Source organism: Heloderma suspectum, chromosome 16 (genome assembly GCF_057233095.1).
Source record: "Heloderma suspectum isolate Gila_16-S chromosome 16, 16-S_ref, whole genome shotgun sequence".
Lineage (NCBI taxonomy): Eukaryota > Metazoa > Chordata > Lepidosauria > Squamata > Helodermatidae > Heloderma > Heloderma suspectum.
The window spans coordinates 2,528,754-2,543,269 of NC_139473.1; the positions used below are offsets into that span (position 1 = coordinate 2,528,754).

Consider the following 14,516-nt stretch of genomic DNA (forward strand, 5'->3'; position numbering starts at 1 on the left):
GATGTTTGTTCAATGCATGCTTCCCAACATCGTGGATTCCCCCTTTTGTGGTGAATATCTTTTGTCCCACAAGAAGGAGAGAGCTTCCTGCATTCCTTACTACCTGAAATTTGTTCCTCACCTCACAAATTCTGCCTAAATTCTTTTACCGTACTGCAAAAACTTTCACTGGTATTTGTCCTGAGTGGTGCAGTTTCCTTGCACTGTGTATCTGTGTCATGATTTCTCATGGATTAAAGAGCCCATCATGCTTTGATCTCTGGGATTGTCTTCCCACTTAGGACAGCATCCCCTCTCCTCTCCTCTTCCCACCTTTTCTAAGCAGGAGGTTTGCCCCAAAATTTCCTGAAGGCAGCCTTCCTGAACCTGGCACCCTCCCGGTGTGTTGGATGGCAACTTCCCATGCTGGCTGGGAGTTAGGGGAGTTGCTGTCAAACACACCTGGAGGGCTCTAGGTTCACGAAGGCTGGGATATAGGATGCTGAGCCAGATCATCTTTGTGACATCTGATGTGTCCCTGCTTATGTCCTTTAAATGGCCGTCTTCCACCAATCCTTTCATTGCTTTCTGTACTGTGGGGGAAGAAGCCAGCAAGGGAGCAAAGGCGGGATCTTCTTGGCAGATGGGGGAGCTGAATGTGCGAAGCTCATGGCCTTTCTCATCTGGGCTGAGGGGGCAGGCAGGCCTGCGGGAAGTAGCAACCCCATTTGGGGCTCTGTCAAAAGGAGCAGGCACAAGCTGACCCCGGGAAACCACCAATTCCTCCCCCTACATTAAGCAAACACTTTTTCTTCTCTATGCAGCGGAAAGGAAGCCTCCTTTGTTTAATATGAACGCAATGAGTGCCTTATATCACATAGCGCAGAATGAATCCCCTACACTCCAGTCCAACGAATGGTAAGTTAATTACCAAGAGAGGAAATGTTGCAAGGCATTTGATTTCTGTCACTCGGGTTCTTGAAGAATCAGTGGTTGTGTGGGTTTAGGGAGACACACACCAAACTCTTTTCTTTTCTTTTTAAAGCAAGCCCTCTGGTGATTTTTTCCTAAAGTGCTGATCCATGACAGTATGTTTGTGGGAGCAGCATTACTATGTGAAATGATAGGGGTGGGCTGTCTCCTTTCCTGCACGACTAAGATCTGTGGTGGCTGACAGTGCCCTGGTCCCAGCTGCTGTGTCTGTCCTCATGATTTCTGTGTAAGTGATGTGTAACTCAGGCAAAAAAAGATTTCATTGCATCCACTACATTAAACTTGCACCTTTTAAGTTTGAGTCTGGATTCATCTCTTGGGGGGTGGGGGGAGCCAACACCTTGGCTAGGCAATCACTTAAACTGCATTTTTACCCCTCCTACCCATATAGGTCTGATTATTTCCGAAACTTCGTAGATTCTTGTCTCCAGAAAATCCCCCAAGACAGGCCAACGTCGGAGGAGCTCCTGAAGGTTAGCTTGACTTTTCTCCATCTCCCTACCCCTTCTGTCCTTGCAGCTGCCACTAAATACTGGGATACTAACCAGCAGCCATTTTCTCTCAGTGCCTGGCCTTTGACTGATGTGAACCCTATTGCATTTAGCTAACAAAAGACCTATCTTCTCTTTATCCTTTGCATATATTTCTGTGTCCGCGCATAGATACAGGCACACATGCACACGGCAGGCTTTTGATTTTAGTTGGCGGGCAGAGTGTCTTTTACTCCCACCTCCCCTTCCCCGGACATGCATTTATGTGCAAGTTGCTTGCTACTTTTACAACGCCATTCTGTTTTCTCCTTCATCTTCCTTGTGTCCTCGATTTAGTTTCTTTTGCTGACAGAAAGCAGCAAGTACCAGTAAATGGTAAAAATGATAACTGTTAATGGTGGCTCTTCTTAACAGTAAAGACGCTTTCTGTATTTTTAAAAAACAAACCCTGAAGCTGCCTTATTCTGAAGCAGATTGTTGATCTTCCCTCGTCCCGTGCAGCCTACTCTGACTGGCAGAAGCTTTCAGGGTCTCAGGCTGGGAAGGGGCTTTCACCACATCTGCCACCTGAGAGCCTCGTGACGTCAGGTGCCAGAAGCTGAACCTGGAAACCTCTGCATGCAAAGCACATGCTGCCAAGCTCTGGCCCCTCCAGCCTGTGTATGCGTACGTTCCCACAGGTGTTAGCCACTTTCAGTGGTTGTGATGGTCTGCGTGCCTGGGCTTTGCCCACCTTGCATGATGGTGTTCGGTTTATTTTCAAACTCAGCTGGAGATTGCATCCAGAACGATGGAAGTTCAGCCCACGATCACAGCTTCAGATACGGGCTCAGAATGTCAGTTCACCACTGCCCTTCCGGAGTGGCTTATTGAACATGCATGTTCAAGTTTCCAGTGAAGACAGCTTCCCTGGGTCCCTTGAGATCTGTGCTTGACAGCCCTTTCATTCTTAAATGTGGGATGTGCTTTTCTGAATATCAACCCAAACAGCAGTTGAATCCAGTTGCGTCTCATGCCATGGAGTCTGTCTTCCTGGGAAGTGCTGAGGTTAGATCTGAGGCTGGCTTGCCCTGCTTCCCCCTCAAGGTTGAGGGTCTTCAGCTGCAGTTGGAGAAGTGAAGGCCTGGGGGGAAAGTGATTTGAAAGGATCCTGTTCTCCCCCCATCTTCCCTCCAGGACAAAGAAGTCCCTGGAAAAAGCTAGGTCTCCCTCCCCCTCTTTTTCCAGTTTCTTTTTGTTTTTGCCTCTAGTTGTGATGGATCCAAGCGCAATCAGTATATCCTTGCATTTCCAGCCATGTTGCCTGGGGGATTCTGGGAATTGTAGTCCAGCACATCTGGAGGGCCATCTGGACAGGGCCGCGGTGGCTTAGTGGTTAAGACGCTGAACTGCATACCGGAAGGTCAGCAGGACAGTAGTTCAAGACCCAAGTGCTGCGTGACGGAGTGAGCTCCTGTCTTCAGTCCCACCTCCTGCCAACCTAGCAGTTCGAAAGCAAGAAATTGCAAGTAGATAAATAGGTACCGCTTCGGCGGGAAAGGTAACAGCATTCCATGCAACTCGGTGTTCAGTCATGCCGGCCACATGACCACGGAAGTGTCTTCGGACAGCGCTGGCTCTTCGGCTTAGAACTGGAGATGAGCACCACACACTAGAGTCGGATACGACTGGTTGGGGACACTTTTTTTTTTTTTTAACATCTGGAGGCAGCAGGTTAGAGAAGGCTGGTCTAAATGGAAGAAACGTACCTTGCCTTGAATGCCAGATCTCCTCCACCTGGCCTCTTCCAGTTGAGCAGCCTTTCTGCATGCAGCTTCCCACGGGCTTTAACCCACTGAAACTTTTCCTTAGGCTTAGGGAGGCTTAGCCCAGCGATGGTACGGTTGGCGCCCGCATCTTTACCAGGCTGCTAGGGAGCTCATTCTGTCCCTGTGGCTGTTATACACTGGAGGGAAAGATAGAGAACAGCTTCACAGCCTGGAGGTCTGGGGTGCTGACCCTCTCTTGCGTGTGTGTTCTGCCCCAGCATGTCTTTGTCCTCCGGGAGCGTCCTGAGACAGTGTTAATAGACCTGATCCAGAGAACCAAGGATGCCGTCAGAGAACTGGACAATCTTCAGTACCGCAAAATGAAGAAGCTCCTGTTCCAGGAGGCGCACAATGGGCCTGCAGCTGAAGCCCAGGAGGAAGAGGAGGTAATAGCAGAGGGGGGACCAGGAGTGGGGGAGATGATAAGCATAGCAACAGCTGCCACTATTGCCTATCACCGTGAGCCATGCTGAGTTCTGTAGTGCTTGTTTGCAGCATCCCGGGTTCCTGTTCCACATCTCCATTGGTACTGAACCTGTCCTTCAGCATTTATGCCCAGAGAACTGCTCTCTGCATTCAGACAACTGTTTGCCCTGCCCAGATGAAACCAAGGGTGAATTTCAATTGCTTCCAAACGTGGTCTTCCCATATTTTAATACGGTTTGCTCCTGGTACAATTACTCTAGTGGCTGACATAACATGCCCTTCAATTTTTGGTACTCAACTGGAAGCAACGACCTGCACAGTCATGGCATTAAGCTGGCTGGCTTCTCACCTGGGGCAACACAAAGAAAAGTTTTTGCAGGCCAACAGCACTCAGAACAATTTTCATTGTTGTCTCAGTATTTACATGGTTTCTTTCTATGGCATTTACAACTGTTAAGGGATAATAGTAATTTCTTTACATTACAGTAGCCTGTAAGGCAGAGATCAAGAACTGGGTGATTTATACAAGGCCAGCCAATAGACTTGGTTCGAAGTGAAGTATGTGAACCCAAGTCTTGGTCTAATGTGCTTATTCACAGACACCTGCCTGATGAACTGTAGGGATTAGTGTGTGAAACTGGCAAATGTCTGCTGTGGGCCCAAACACACTTTCTGAAAGACTTGCACAAACGCTTCCTTGGCAACTTGTAAACCTTGAACGCTGAACTGAAGAGAGACCAAATGTCACAACTTCCAGCTCGGAAAGATTCTTTAATGTTACGACTGCAGTGGGTGGCGCGGCCAATCCTCACACCATCTCCTCTCCTTTAGGAGCCAGACCACGGCGTGGGTCGGACGGGAACGGTGAACAGCGTTGGGAGCAATCAGTCCATCCCCAGCATGTCCATTAGTGCCAGCAGCCAAAGCAGTAGTGTTAATAGTCTTCCAGATGCCTCGGACGACAAGAGCGAGCTGGACATGATGGAGGGGGACCACACGGTGATGTCTAACAGCTCAGTCATTCGCTTGAAGCCGGTAAGTCATGTGGGGTGGGGTGGGGTGGGGGGCGGGGAAGCCCATTAGGGACTTGTGACTTGCAGCTTGGTCTGTTGCGAGAGAGCGGCGCTTGCCCCCAGCTGGCCCCCTTCGAAACAGCAGAGCAAAACATGATTGTAGGTGGCATTAAAGATCCACGTCTGTTCTCTCTTAGTTCAAGATTCAGACACACATGTGTGCGAGGGGAGGATACAGAAGCCAAGATATGTCGGGATGAGGAAGTAGGGAGGGGGTTATTGTCCACCCAACACGTGCCCAGGGCAGGGAGGGGGGGTTCATAAAATGGGGAACCTCTGCCTGGAATTAGAACAGCCTTCCCAAACTTTCTGCCCTCCAGATGTGTTGGAGTACAACTACCAGGGATTCTGGGAGCTGTAGTCCAACACATCTGGAGGGCACCAGGTTGGAGAAGCCTGCTTCGGCAGATGCATGGGCTACATGAGTGCAGTCCATTTCGCATTTCCGAACCTCTTTTCCCACGTTGCGTCTGAGGTGTGTGTAGCTGCATCGCAGCGCATCTATAAACGGAACTCTGGGCCCTGTGGTTGGTGGGGTTTTCCTTCCTTCCCCAGTACAGTTTCTATAAATTCAGCTTGCTGGCAACTTGGCTCTTCGAAGTCTCTCCATGTTGCACATTTGGAACCCAACTGGACAAGAGGTTTCTTTGTAAATGCCATTAACGTTCCTTCCATTCCCAAGGAGGAAGAAAACTACAGAGAGGATTCGGACTCCAGGTCGAGAGCATCGGAACCACAGTCTCCGCCCCAAGCGTCTCGCCACAGGTCCCATTACCGCAACCGAGAGCACTTTGCTACCATACGCACAGCCTCACTGGTAGGTTCAGCTCCCCTTCCGTCCCCCTTCCGTCGCCCTCCCGGCCTCCCTTTTGTGGAGTGGTTTTAGGCCCTTGGCACTCATTGTAGGAATATTGGCTTTTCATCAGCAAGAGACTCAAAGGAAGCTGGCCACCAACTAGAGGCCTGAGTGTCTCTTTTCCAAGCAGAAATAAAAGAGATCTATCCAAGGATGAAGATCTTACTGCCGTTTTCTCCACAAATGCCAGGTGGTGGTTGTAAAAATTGTCCCAGTAGTCAAACCATTAAAAAAAAGCAGCATGTTCTGCTCAGGTCTCCTGTTCAGTTCCAGCCCAGACACAACTTTAAAAAACACTTTGAACCTGTTTTGAAACATTTTACATATATGGTTTGCAGAATAATATCAAACTCCTTCTGCTCGCAGTGCAGTTCAGCACAGTGCAGTGACAACTGTTAAGTATATTATCTTGCCTTTGCATTTAAAAGGAGAAGGCTGCTTTTCCATGTGTAATTTTCCACATTGCTCGCTAGCTGAGAGGAGGGTGCCACTGATGTTTCCAGCAACAGTCGCTCCCGGCGCCCTGGGTTTTGCGCGAGGGTGCGTTCGAGTGCCCCATCCCATTGGAGTCAATGCCGTCTGTTTTCTTGCCCTGCCTGTCTGTAGGTGACAAGGCAAATGCAAGAACACGAGCAAGACTCAGAGCTCCGGGAGCAGATGTCCGGCTACAAGCGCATGCGGCGGCAGCACCAGAAGCAGCTCATGGCCTTGGAGAACAAGCTCAAGGCTGAGATGGATGAACACCGCCTGAGGCTCGACAAGGACCTCGAAACGCAACGCAACAACTTCGCCGCCGAGATGGAGAAGCTCATTAAGAAGCACCAGGCAGCCATGGAGAAGGAGGTAGGCAGCTGCTTCTGCAGCGTTTGCCCAATAGGTGGCGATCCACACAGAATCCCCCCCCCCCCCCAGATGGGAGGGTGCTTGAACCGCTGGCCTGTGTGTCTCAAAAAGCCTTCCCCAATCTTGGACCCTCCAGCTGTGTGAGACTGCACCTCCCACCATCTCCAGCCAGCAAGGCCATTGGGAATGCTTGATGTTGCTGTCCACACAGCTGCAGAGCACCAGGTTGGGGAAGGCTGGTTCAACTCCTCCTCTGCTCTTGTTAAGGTGTGTATGAAGTGGGAAGGGACCCTTGCATGTTAGTGCGATATGCTGGCCTACTTCTTCCCTCGTGCTGTCTGTAGCCGCATACTTGGCAACGTGCTCTTCTCTCCTGGTCTTGGTGCAGGCAAAAGTCATGGCCAATGAAGAGAAGAAGTTCCAGCAACACATTCAAGCCCAGCAGAAGAAAGAACTAAACAGCTTCCTGGAATCCCAGAAAAGAGAGTACAAACTCCGCAAAGAGCAGCTCAAAGAGGTAACTCCCATCTCCTAGAGAGCGAGGGCACATGGAGAATCCCATCTAGCCTCCAGGCTGAACAGCATTCTGGTGGAGTTTGTATTTTTGTACCATGAGGCAACTCTGCTGCAGACTTGGTCTTGGAATCTCCTTCTCAAGCACATCTTGGCACAGCAGGGCCTTCTGAAATGGGTTTCAGATTTGGTACTTTGGAGCCTGTAAGCAATGCCCTTCATCGTGCTTAGGGGCTAGACTAGGGGTGCAGAGGCTCAGCTGTGGGGGCCAAATCCAACCGTCTTGGGGCCCCCATCTGGCCCACCACAGTTCCCCAGATAGCCACACTCCTGTTACCCCAACCGCCAGTCGTCTGATGGTTTCCCAGCTTTTGTGCAGCCTTTGCCCCCATTCTGAAAGGTTGAAATGCCTCTCCTCAGTCTTCATTACCGGCAGGAAGAGCTTCCAGCTAAACTCTGCTAGTATATTTTGAAGGCTTGGCCCCACCCACCACTGGAATGCTGCCCCTGAGAGCTTCTCCGAAACTGAATTCAGCCCTCGAGCTGAAAGAGGTTCAGTATCCCCAGGCCAGACCCTTGGATTAGGGCATTAAAATAGGGGGGCTGCATAAAAACCCTTTAAAAATCTACGTCTTTGTTGGATGGCAGGGCTGCTCATTCCTATGCTCTTGTGTCTGGCCTAGCAAGTGCTTGGCCAGAGAAACATGCCTTTTACAGGCCTTGCATGTGGAATGAAGAGCACGCCCTTCTCTCCAGCAAGGGCTGTTCCTCTGGATGTATTTCTCCTGGGCGCATCCTACTTGGTTTTCTTTTATTTATGTATTTATTTAAAGTATTCTTATCCTGCTTGCTGGCCAAAAAGTCTCTCAGAGCAACATACATACATTTAATTAATTTACAGTTCTGTACTGCCCAATAGCTCTCTGGGTGGTTTACAAGGATTAAAGGTTTTACAAGGATTGTACATAATATAAAATCCATTTACACATAAGCATGTAAACAGACAGCGCATGCGCACACATCCAAACAGTTTTAACAATCAACATACATACAGTACATACAACTAGTTAAGCAAGACAGTCCCTGCCCACAGGCTTATAATCTGAAAAGCCACAACACAAGGAAAAAGGGATGTGAAGGGTGGAAGAAAAAATTAAACAGCCTTTCAGGAGGTTTGGTGGAATAGCCCTGCTTCCCCCCTCATCTCCCTCCGTGCAGCCTGCTGGCATTGGTGGCAGAATTGCCATCGCTCGTCACGTGTCCCCCCTTCTGAGCTCTCTGCGAGGCTGTGAAGACTGCAGCAGAGAGAGCCCTTCTCCCTCTCTCCTCTTCACAAGCCAAGCAAGCCTGCCACTTCTTGCCTTGAGCTCACTGCGATGCCACTCGCTCCCGCTCCGTTCCTTGCAGGAGCTGAATGAAAACCAGAGCACTCCCAAGAAAGAGAAGCAGGAGTGGCTGTCCAAGCAGAAGGAGAACATCCAGCACTTCCAGGCCGAGGAAGAGGCCAACCTGCTGCGGCGCCAGAGGCAATACTTGGAGCTGGAGTGCCGCCGCTTCAAGAGGAGGATGCTCCTCGCACGCCACAACCTGGAGCAGGACCTTGTCCGGGAGGTGTGTACGAGGCGCTACAAGGGGAGGAGCAGTCCGGACAAAGTGCCTGGCAAACACTGGACATTTTGGATCTGGGCTGGAATTGTGGCAGCTCCTCAATTTCCCTGCTGTTGCCTGGGTTCCGCTCTTCCTTTTGCTCAAAGGAAAGTAAGCTGAGGAGCACCCTCTCTTACCTCCGGCCAAGAGGCAAAAGCCACTGCCAGCTCTCCTAGCTGGTCTCTTCTCCTGGGGACAGGCTGGCCTTTGCAGCCCCCTGATACTTTTGGGACTCCTTTCTAGGGCTCCATCATCCAAAACAGTGCCCTGCATTGCTTTGGGAGCCCAGAGGCTTAAAGGTGACAGGCAGTTGTTCTGGCTTACGGCCTGCAAAGCAGATATCTTGGGTGCAGCATGCGATGCATGTGGCTAATCTTGGAGCGGCATGAGCTTGCGTTTCCCTGTGAACTCGGCGCCCTACTCTCGCAGGCGAGGCGACTGTGCCAACTGCCCGAAAGCTTAGACGTGCCACTGTATGTAACACAGGGATGTATGCTGGGAACAGAATTAAGACACTAGTGCAGCCCTACTATAGTTCATGGGGTGTATCTGGTGGTCCTGGTAGAAAATGATGCTTCCTGTGGCACACCAGAGAGCTTGACTGGGTGTGGGATGTCTTTCTCAGATTGCTGGGGAGTATTGAAAAAAACCAGAGGAGCTTTCCCCAATCTGGCACGCACCAGATGTGTTGGGCTACAACTCCCATAACCCCCAGCCAGCATAGCTATGGGAGTCGTAGTCCAACACATCTGGAGGGCAAAGGCTGGTCTAGACAGACGGTAGGACCAGTCCAGCCGGCGTATTCTTGCATTGTGCAAGATCCCCTTCTCCTCCCCTCACCCTTTGAGGACTGACCCTTTGCTTATGCCCCAGGAGCTCAACAAGCGGCAGACCCAGAAGGACCTGGAGCACGCCATGCTGCTGCGCCAGCACGAGTCTATGCAGGAGCTGGAGTTCCGGCACCTGGGCACCATCCAGAAGATGCGCTGCGAGCTCATCCGGCTGCAGCACCAGACCGAGCTCACCAACCAGCTGGAGTACAACAAGCGGCGGGAGCGGGAGCTGAGGCGCAAGCACGTCATGGAGGTCCGGCAGCAGCCCAAGAGCCTCAAGGTACCTGCACCACTCCGCTCCCCCCAGTTGCACTGTCTCGGGTGGAAATGTAAGCAGGGAGAAACTGCCTCTGTGCATGTGTTGGGCATTTGGCCTGATCGAGCTACCTTAGGTGCAATGAAGGTGCTCTCTCCTGCCTCCGGGAAGCACCCTTTCGCCTCTGTGGTGGGCAGCTGAAGGGTGAAGAGGCGGCCGTGCGAAGGCAAGAGTCTGGGCGGCCTGTCCAGAAAGCAGCAGGAGGCCTGTGTACCTGAGGAAGCTACTTTACACCAGGTCAGGGTGTGTGTCCCCATAGCCCTGTGTCCCCTGCTCTGACGGGCAGCAGCTTTCCAGGGTCTCAGTCAGATAAAGGTCTCTCCCAGCCATGCATCCCAAGATCCTTTAAGCGGAGGTGCCAGGGCCTGAAAGTGCCATGTGCTGTCTCCCGCTGAGCGGCTGGCCCTTTCCTACGAAGGAGTCACTCGCTCTGAGGCCTTGGGGGGGCAGAAGCACAGTCCCACACTTCAGCAGCTTTTTTGCCATCTCCTGGCCGTGGCTCCAGGTGCCTTCAATATGGCCGCGCTCTGGCTGTCAGGGTGGCTCTGAGGAGTGAGGGTTTTGCCGTGGCCTCTCCTCCCTTTGGCCACTGAGCGAGCCTGCCTGCTGAGGCACTGAGCCGGAGAAACCGCCGGGGGCTCCTGCATTCCAAGGTTTGACCCAGGCAGCGTTCAGTCATTCCTCTCCCAACACAGCGTTGAAATTCAGCCCTCCCCTTGTCGACAGGGGGGCGGGTGTGCAGTTGGCCTTCTGGAATGTTGGGAGAAAGGGAGGAGACGGGGGGAGGGGTTGGCCCCTGCCGCCTGGACCACTGGCTCTCTAGAGCGAGCTCCATGAGTCAATGCAGAGCTGAAGAACAAGGGGCAGAAAAACCATGTGCCTTGGCTCATTGCAGTGCACTGGTCAGCAGAAAGTGGACATGCCCACTACCCAGCCAGTCAGGACCTTTCAGCAGAGCCTCTCCTGTCAGTCAGCTGGGGTGCATCTGTACTCCAGGGCAGTGGTGGGGAATGCCCAGTGCGCAGAAGCTGCTTGGATTCCTCCTGCCCTGCCCCCAGGAGAAACCCTGCCATGGTCTCTGCTCTCTGATCGGAGAGAACAGTGCAGACACAAGCGGCGAAGGGCCCGATGAGAGTTGTAATCCAACACATCTGGAGAGCCCAGGCTGGGGAAGGCTGTTCTAGACCTTTGCTGCCTGGTATTAAGGCTGGGCTCCCCCCAGCCCCATTTTATAATGATTTAGACAAGCTTAATTGCCATGCAAATGAGCTGTTGCTGCTGAGCAGGGAGGTCGGAGTCACCTGGCTGGATGTCTGGCTGGGAGGCTGCTCCCTTCTTGTGACAGCCCCTGTGCTTGGGAGTCAGAAACAGACCTGGGCACCCAGGCCTGGCCTGGCACGCTGACCCTGCCACGGGCCTGAGGCTGGGTGCTTGGAAGGGTCATCTAGGGCTCCAGCTGCTGCTTCCTCGGGGTGGGGGGGTGCGGTGGGGAGGGAAGGGAAGGGCCTGGCCTCCATGTCACGTCTTTCCCTCCTGGGCAGTGCCTTTCTCCACCGAGGGGCAACGGAGGGCATCGAGAAAGAGAACGGGCTTGGTGTCCTTTCCTGAGATCAGGGGCCAACAACTTGTGGCCCTCCCGATATGTTAGTCGACAGCTCCCATCAGCCCTCACCAGTGGAGCGGAGTCATGGGAGCTGGAGGGCCGCACATCGGCCGCCCTGCTTCAGATGGAGTGGTGCGAAGGGAAATAGCTAGCATTTCAGAGGGCCAGGCGTGGCTTCCAGGGGTGAGCTGGCCCACCCATCAGGCGTCCTCAGCAGGGATCTCCTGGCTGTGGTAGCCCAGGATGCCCTGGCACTGTTCTGGCATCCTTGTCCTTTGCATGTCTTGGCCCCTCCTTCCCTGGCTAAAGCCAAATGCGAAGCTCAGGCGCCCTGAAGGACTTGGCCCTCCACTGCCTGGGCTGGGGGGATGTGGGAGCAGGCACCCTCAAGCCAGGGAGGCCAGGCAGTCTGTTCCAGCAAAGGCGTCCCCACCTTTCAGCAGCTTTGTCCTCTCGGGGACTGAAACCTGTGGGTTGGGCATTTATCTCTTGCTCTGTTCCGTGAGCAAAGGGTAGGCAGTCAGCCGGCGATGGGAGCGGTGTGTATTCTGTGCCTCTGCAAACAGGCGACCCAAATCCTGTGCCGAGAGAGCCTGAACTCAGTGTCCGTCATGAATTATGCAAGTCAGGCACATTTCAAAGACGTCTTTTATTTACATAATCCTGGCTTAGCTAGTTATGTGTGGTGGGGGTGGGGGGAGGCTCTCCAGTCCCGTCCCCCCCAGCCACTGGAAATCTCACTCCACCTCCTCTCTGGCCCCTGAAGCAGATGCGCTCTCAGTGGTCCGGTGACAGGATCCTCCTGCCAGAGAGCGCTCTGCCCCAGGAGCTGCAGGCTGGAAGCACACACCTCCCTTTCAGTGAGTCCAGAGTGACCACAGGCAGCATTTGGGGAGCCCAGAACTGTGACTTGTTTTGTATTCGTTGCCAGTAATACTTTTCACCCTTCTGCTTCCCTTCTTGGTGGTAGAGCCCCTTACTTGGCATGCAGAAGATCCCTCAAACGGCTCTCCTGCCAGTCAGTGTTGACAATACTGGGCCAGTTAGAACAAGGGTCTGAGTCCGTGGAAGGCAGAGTCCCATGTTCCTCATTCCAGGCCTTCCCCTTTTCCCTCATTCCAGGCCTTCCCCTTGTCCCCTGCCACTTTTGAGGGGACTGTGATAAGGTCTAAGCTGCCCTCCACTAAACCAGTAACCAGGGAAGTGTGTAGCGCGGAGGCCCCTATTTTGGCCCGCACCATTCTCCACTGGTCTGGTAGTTCTATTTCGGCTCGCACGCCTTCTCCACTGGTCTGGCAGTTGTTCCAGATGAGATTTTCAAAAACCTTCAACGATGGTGCAGGATCTGACCCCATTTTCCCAATCCTGTTGATTAATGTTTGTTTATTCAAGAATTGTAGTACCATCCGCTGGCCAGTAGGCCAGCCTTTCCCAAGCTGGTGCCCTCCAGATGTGTTGTACTGCAACTCCCATTATTACCAGAGGTCATGCTCACTGGGAATGATCGGAGTTGCAGTCCAGCACAGCTGGAGGGCACCAGCTTGGGAAAGGCTGAAATAAGCTCTCAAGTTTAACAGCAAATTTAAAAGCAGGGCACCAAAATGCATGAGTGAGTTCACTGCCGTTAAACACTGAGCAAAATATAAATGTGTCTTGTGCTTGTCGAGAGGCGAACAGAGGAGGAGCTCGTCTAATCCCCCTCAGGAGGGAGTTCCACATGCGAGGTGCTGCCACAGAAAAGGCCCTGTGCCGTGTCCCCACCACCCTCGCCTCTCTTGGTGGTGGCACACAGAGCAGGGCCTCGGATGAAGATTGAAACATGCAGGCTGCAGGCGTCTGAGCCAGGGTTTAGCCTTGGGGCCGGTCTTGGAACCCACAAGGACCTTCTTGGGGCCTGGGCAGAGTTATACCGACAGACTGGCCTCACTCTCCTGGGGGTGGGGGAGGCTTCCAGGCTGGGAGCTGTGCAGTTGAGCACCCAGCTGGAGCGAGTGAGCACAAGCGCCAGTGGCAGGAACCTCCCTCGGAACGTGCCTTGTTGGCTCATCTGCTCACCCTTTCCTCTCCCCCAGTCTAAAGAACTTCAGATAAAGAAGCAGTTCCAGGACACTTGCAAGATCCAGACCCGGCAGTACAAAGCACTGCGGAACCACCTGCTGGAGACCACACCGAAGAGCGAGCACAAGGCAGTCCTGAAGCGGCTCAAGGAGGAGCAGACGCGGAAGCTAGCCATCCTGGCAGAGCAGTATGACCACAGCATCAATGAGATGCTCTCCACGCAAGCTGTGAGTTCCTCGCAGCGCTGCGTTCCCAGAGTCTCGTTTACCTCCATTTATCCGAAATAGCCACATCCCATTCCTCAGCCACAACGGCTCCTGGAGTGGCTTGCATGCCACAATGAAGCAAGACAGCTGTGCCCTGCAGGCTTACTGCCTGGAGAGGCATGGCACACCAGGAAGATGGGGAAGGAAGACGGGAGGAAACTTGGGCTTCCAGCATGGCTCGTGGAAAGACCCTGCTTCCCCTCTCCTCTCCCCTCCCCTCCCCTCATATGGCCTGCTGGAATCTGCAAGGCCCACAGCCCCCTTCCTTGGGCAGGGGGTCCAGGTGGTGGCCGCATGGAGCCAGTGCTTCAGGCCTCTTCGTCGAAAGCTGGAGGGGTGGAGGCACAGATGACTGTGAGTTTGGAGGAGCATTGCTGAGCCTCAGGGTCTGCCACTGGTGGGTCCCTACAGAATAGGACTTCTCTCTGCGTGTCTGTCACGTGCGCGCGCGCTCTCTCTCTCTCTCTCTCTCTCTCTCTCTCTCTCTGTGCTGCCTCCCACCCTGCTCATCGGGTGTCCCAACCGTCTTCCTCCCTGCAAGCCCTTCTCTCTTGCCCAACCATCTCTCTTTTGCAGCTCCGATTGGACGAGGCACAGGAAGCGGAGTGCCAGGTCTTGAAGATGCAGCTGCAGCAGGAACTGGAGCTGCTGAATGCCTACCAGAGCAAGATCAAGATGCAGGCAGAGGCCCAGCATGACCGGGAGCTGCGCGAACTGGAGCAGCGGGTGTCCCTGCGCAGGGCTCTCCTGGAGCAGAAGGTACGGACTGAGACAGAGCCGGCCGACATCATGAAACACGTGTGGGTTCTGT

The 14,516-nt window shown here is 53.2% G+C and overlaps 1 protein-coding gene across 3 annotated transcripts in view; it reads left to right on the forward strand.

Moving 5' to 3' along the window:
* The window catches only part of TAOK1 (TAO kinase 1), a 65,479-nt gene that overhangs the window by 42,887 nt on the left and 8,076 nt on the right, over positions 1-14,516 (forward strand). For all 3 annotated transcript variants that reach the window (XM_084823136.1, XM_084823137.1, XM_084823139.1), the window contains 11 exons: positions 804-897; positions 1,364-1,445; positions 3,490-3,657; positions 4,529-4,732; positions 5,453-5,587; positions 6,233-6,469; positions 6,858-6,986; positions 8,390-8,593; positions 9,503-9,742; positions 13,454-13,666; positions 14,282-14,464. In XM_084823136.1, the coding sequence (XP_084679262.1) occupies positions 804-897; positions 1,364-1,445; positions 3,490-3,657; positions 4,529-4,732; positions 5,453-5,587; positions 6,233-6,469; positions 6,858-6,986; positions 8,390-8,593; positions 9,503-9,742; positions 13,454-13,666; positions 14,282-14,464 (1,889 nt within the window). The remainder of the gene's footprint in view (positions 1-803; positions 898-1,363; positions 1,446-3,489; positions 3,658-4,528; positions 4,733-5,452; positions 5,588-6,232; positions 6,470-6,857; positions 6,987-8,389; positions 8,594-9,502; positions 9,743-13,453; positions 13,667-14,281; positions 14,465-14,516) is intronic.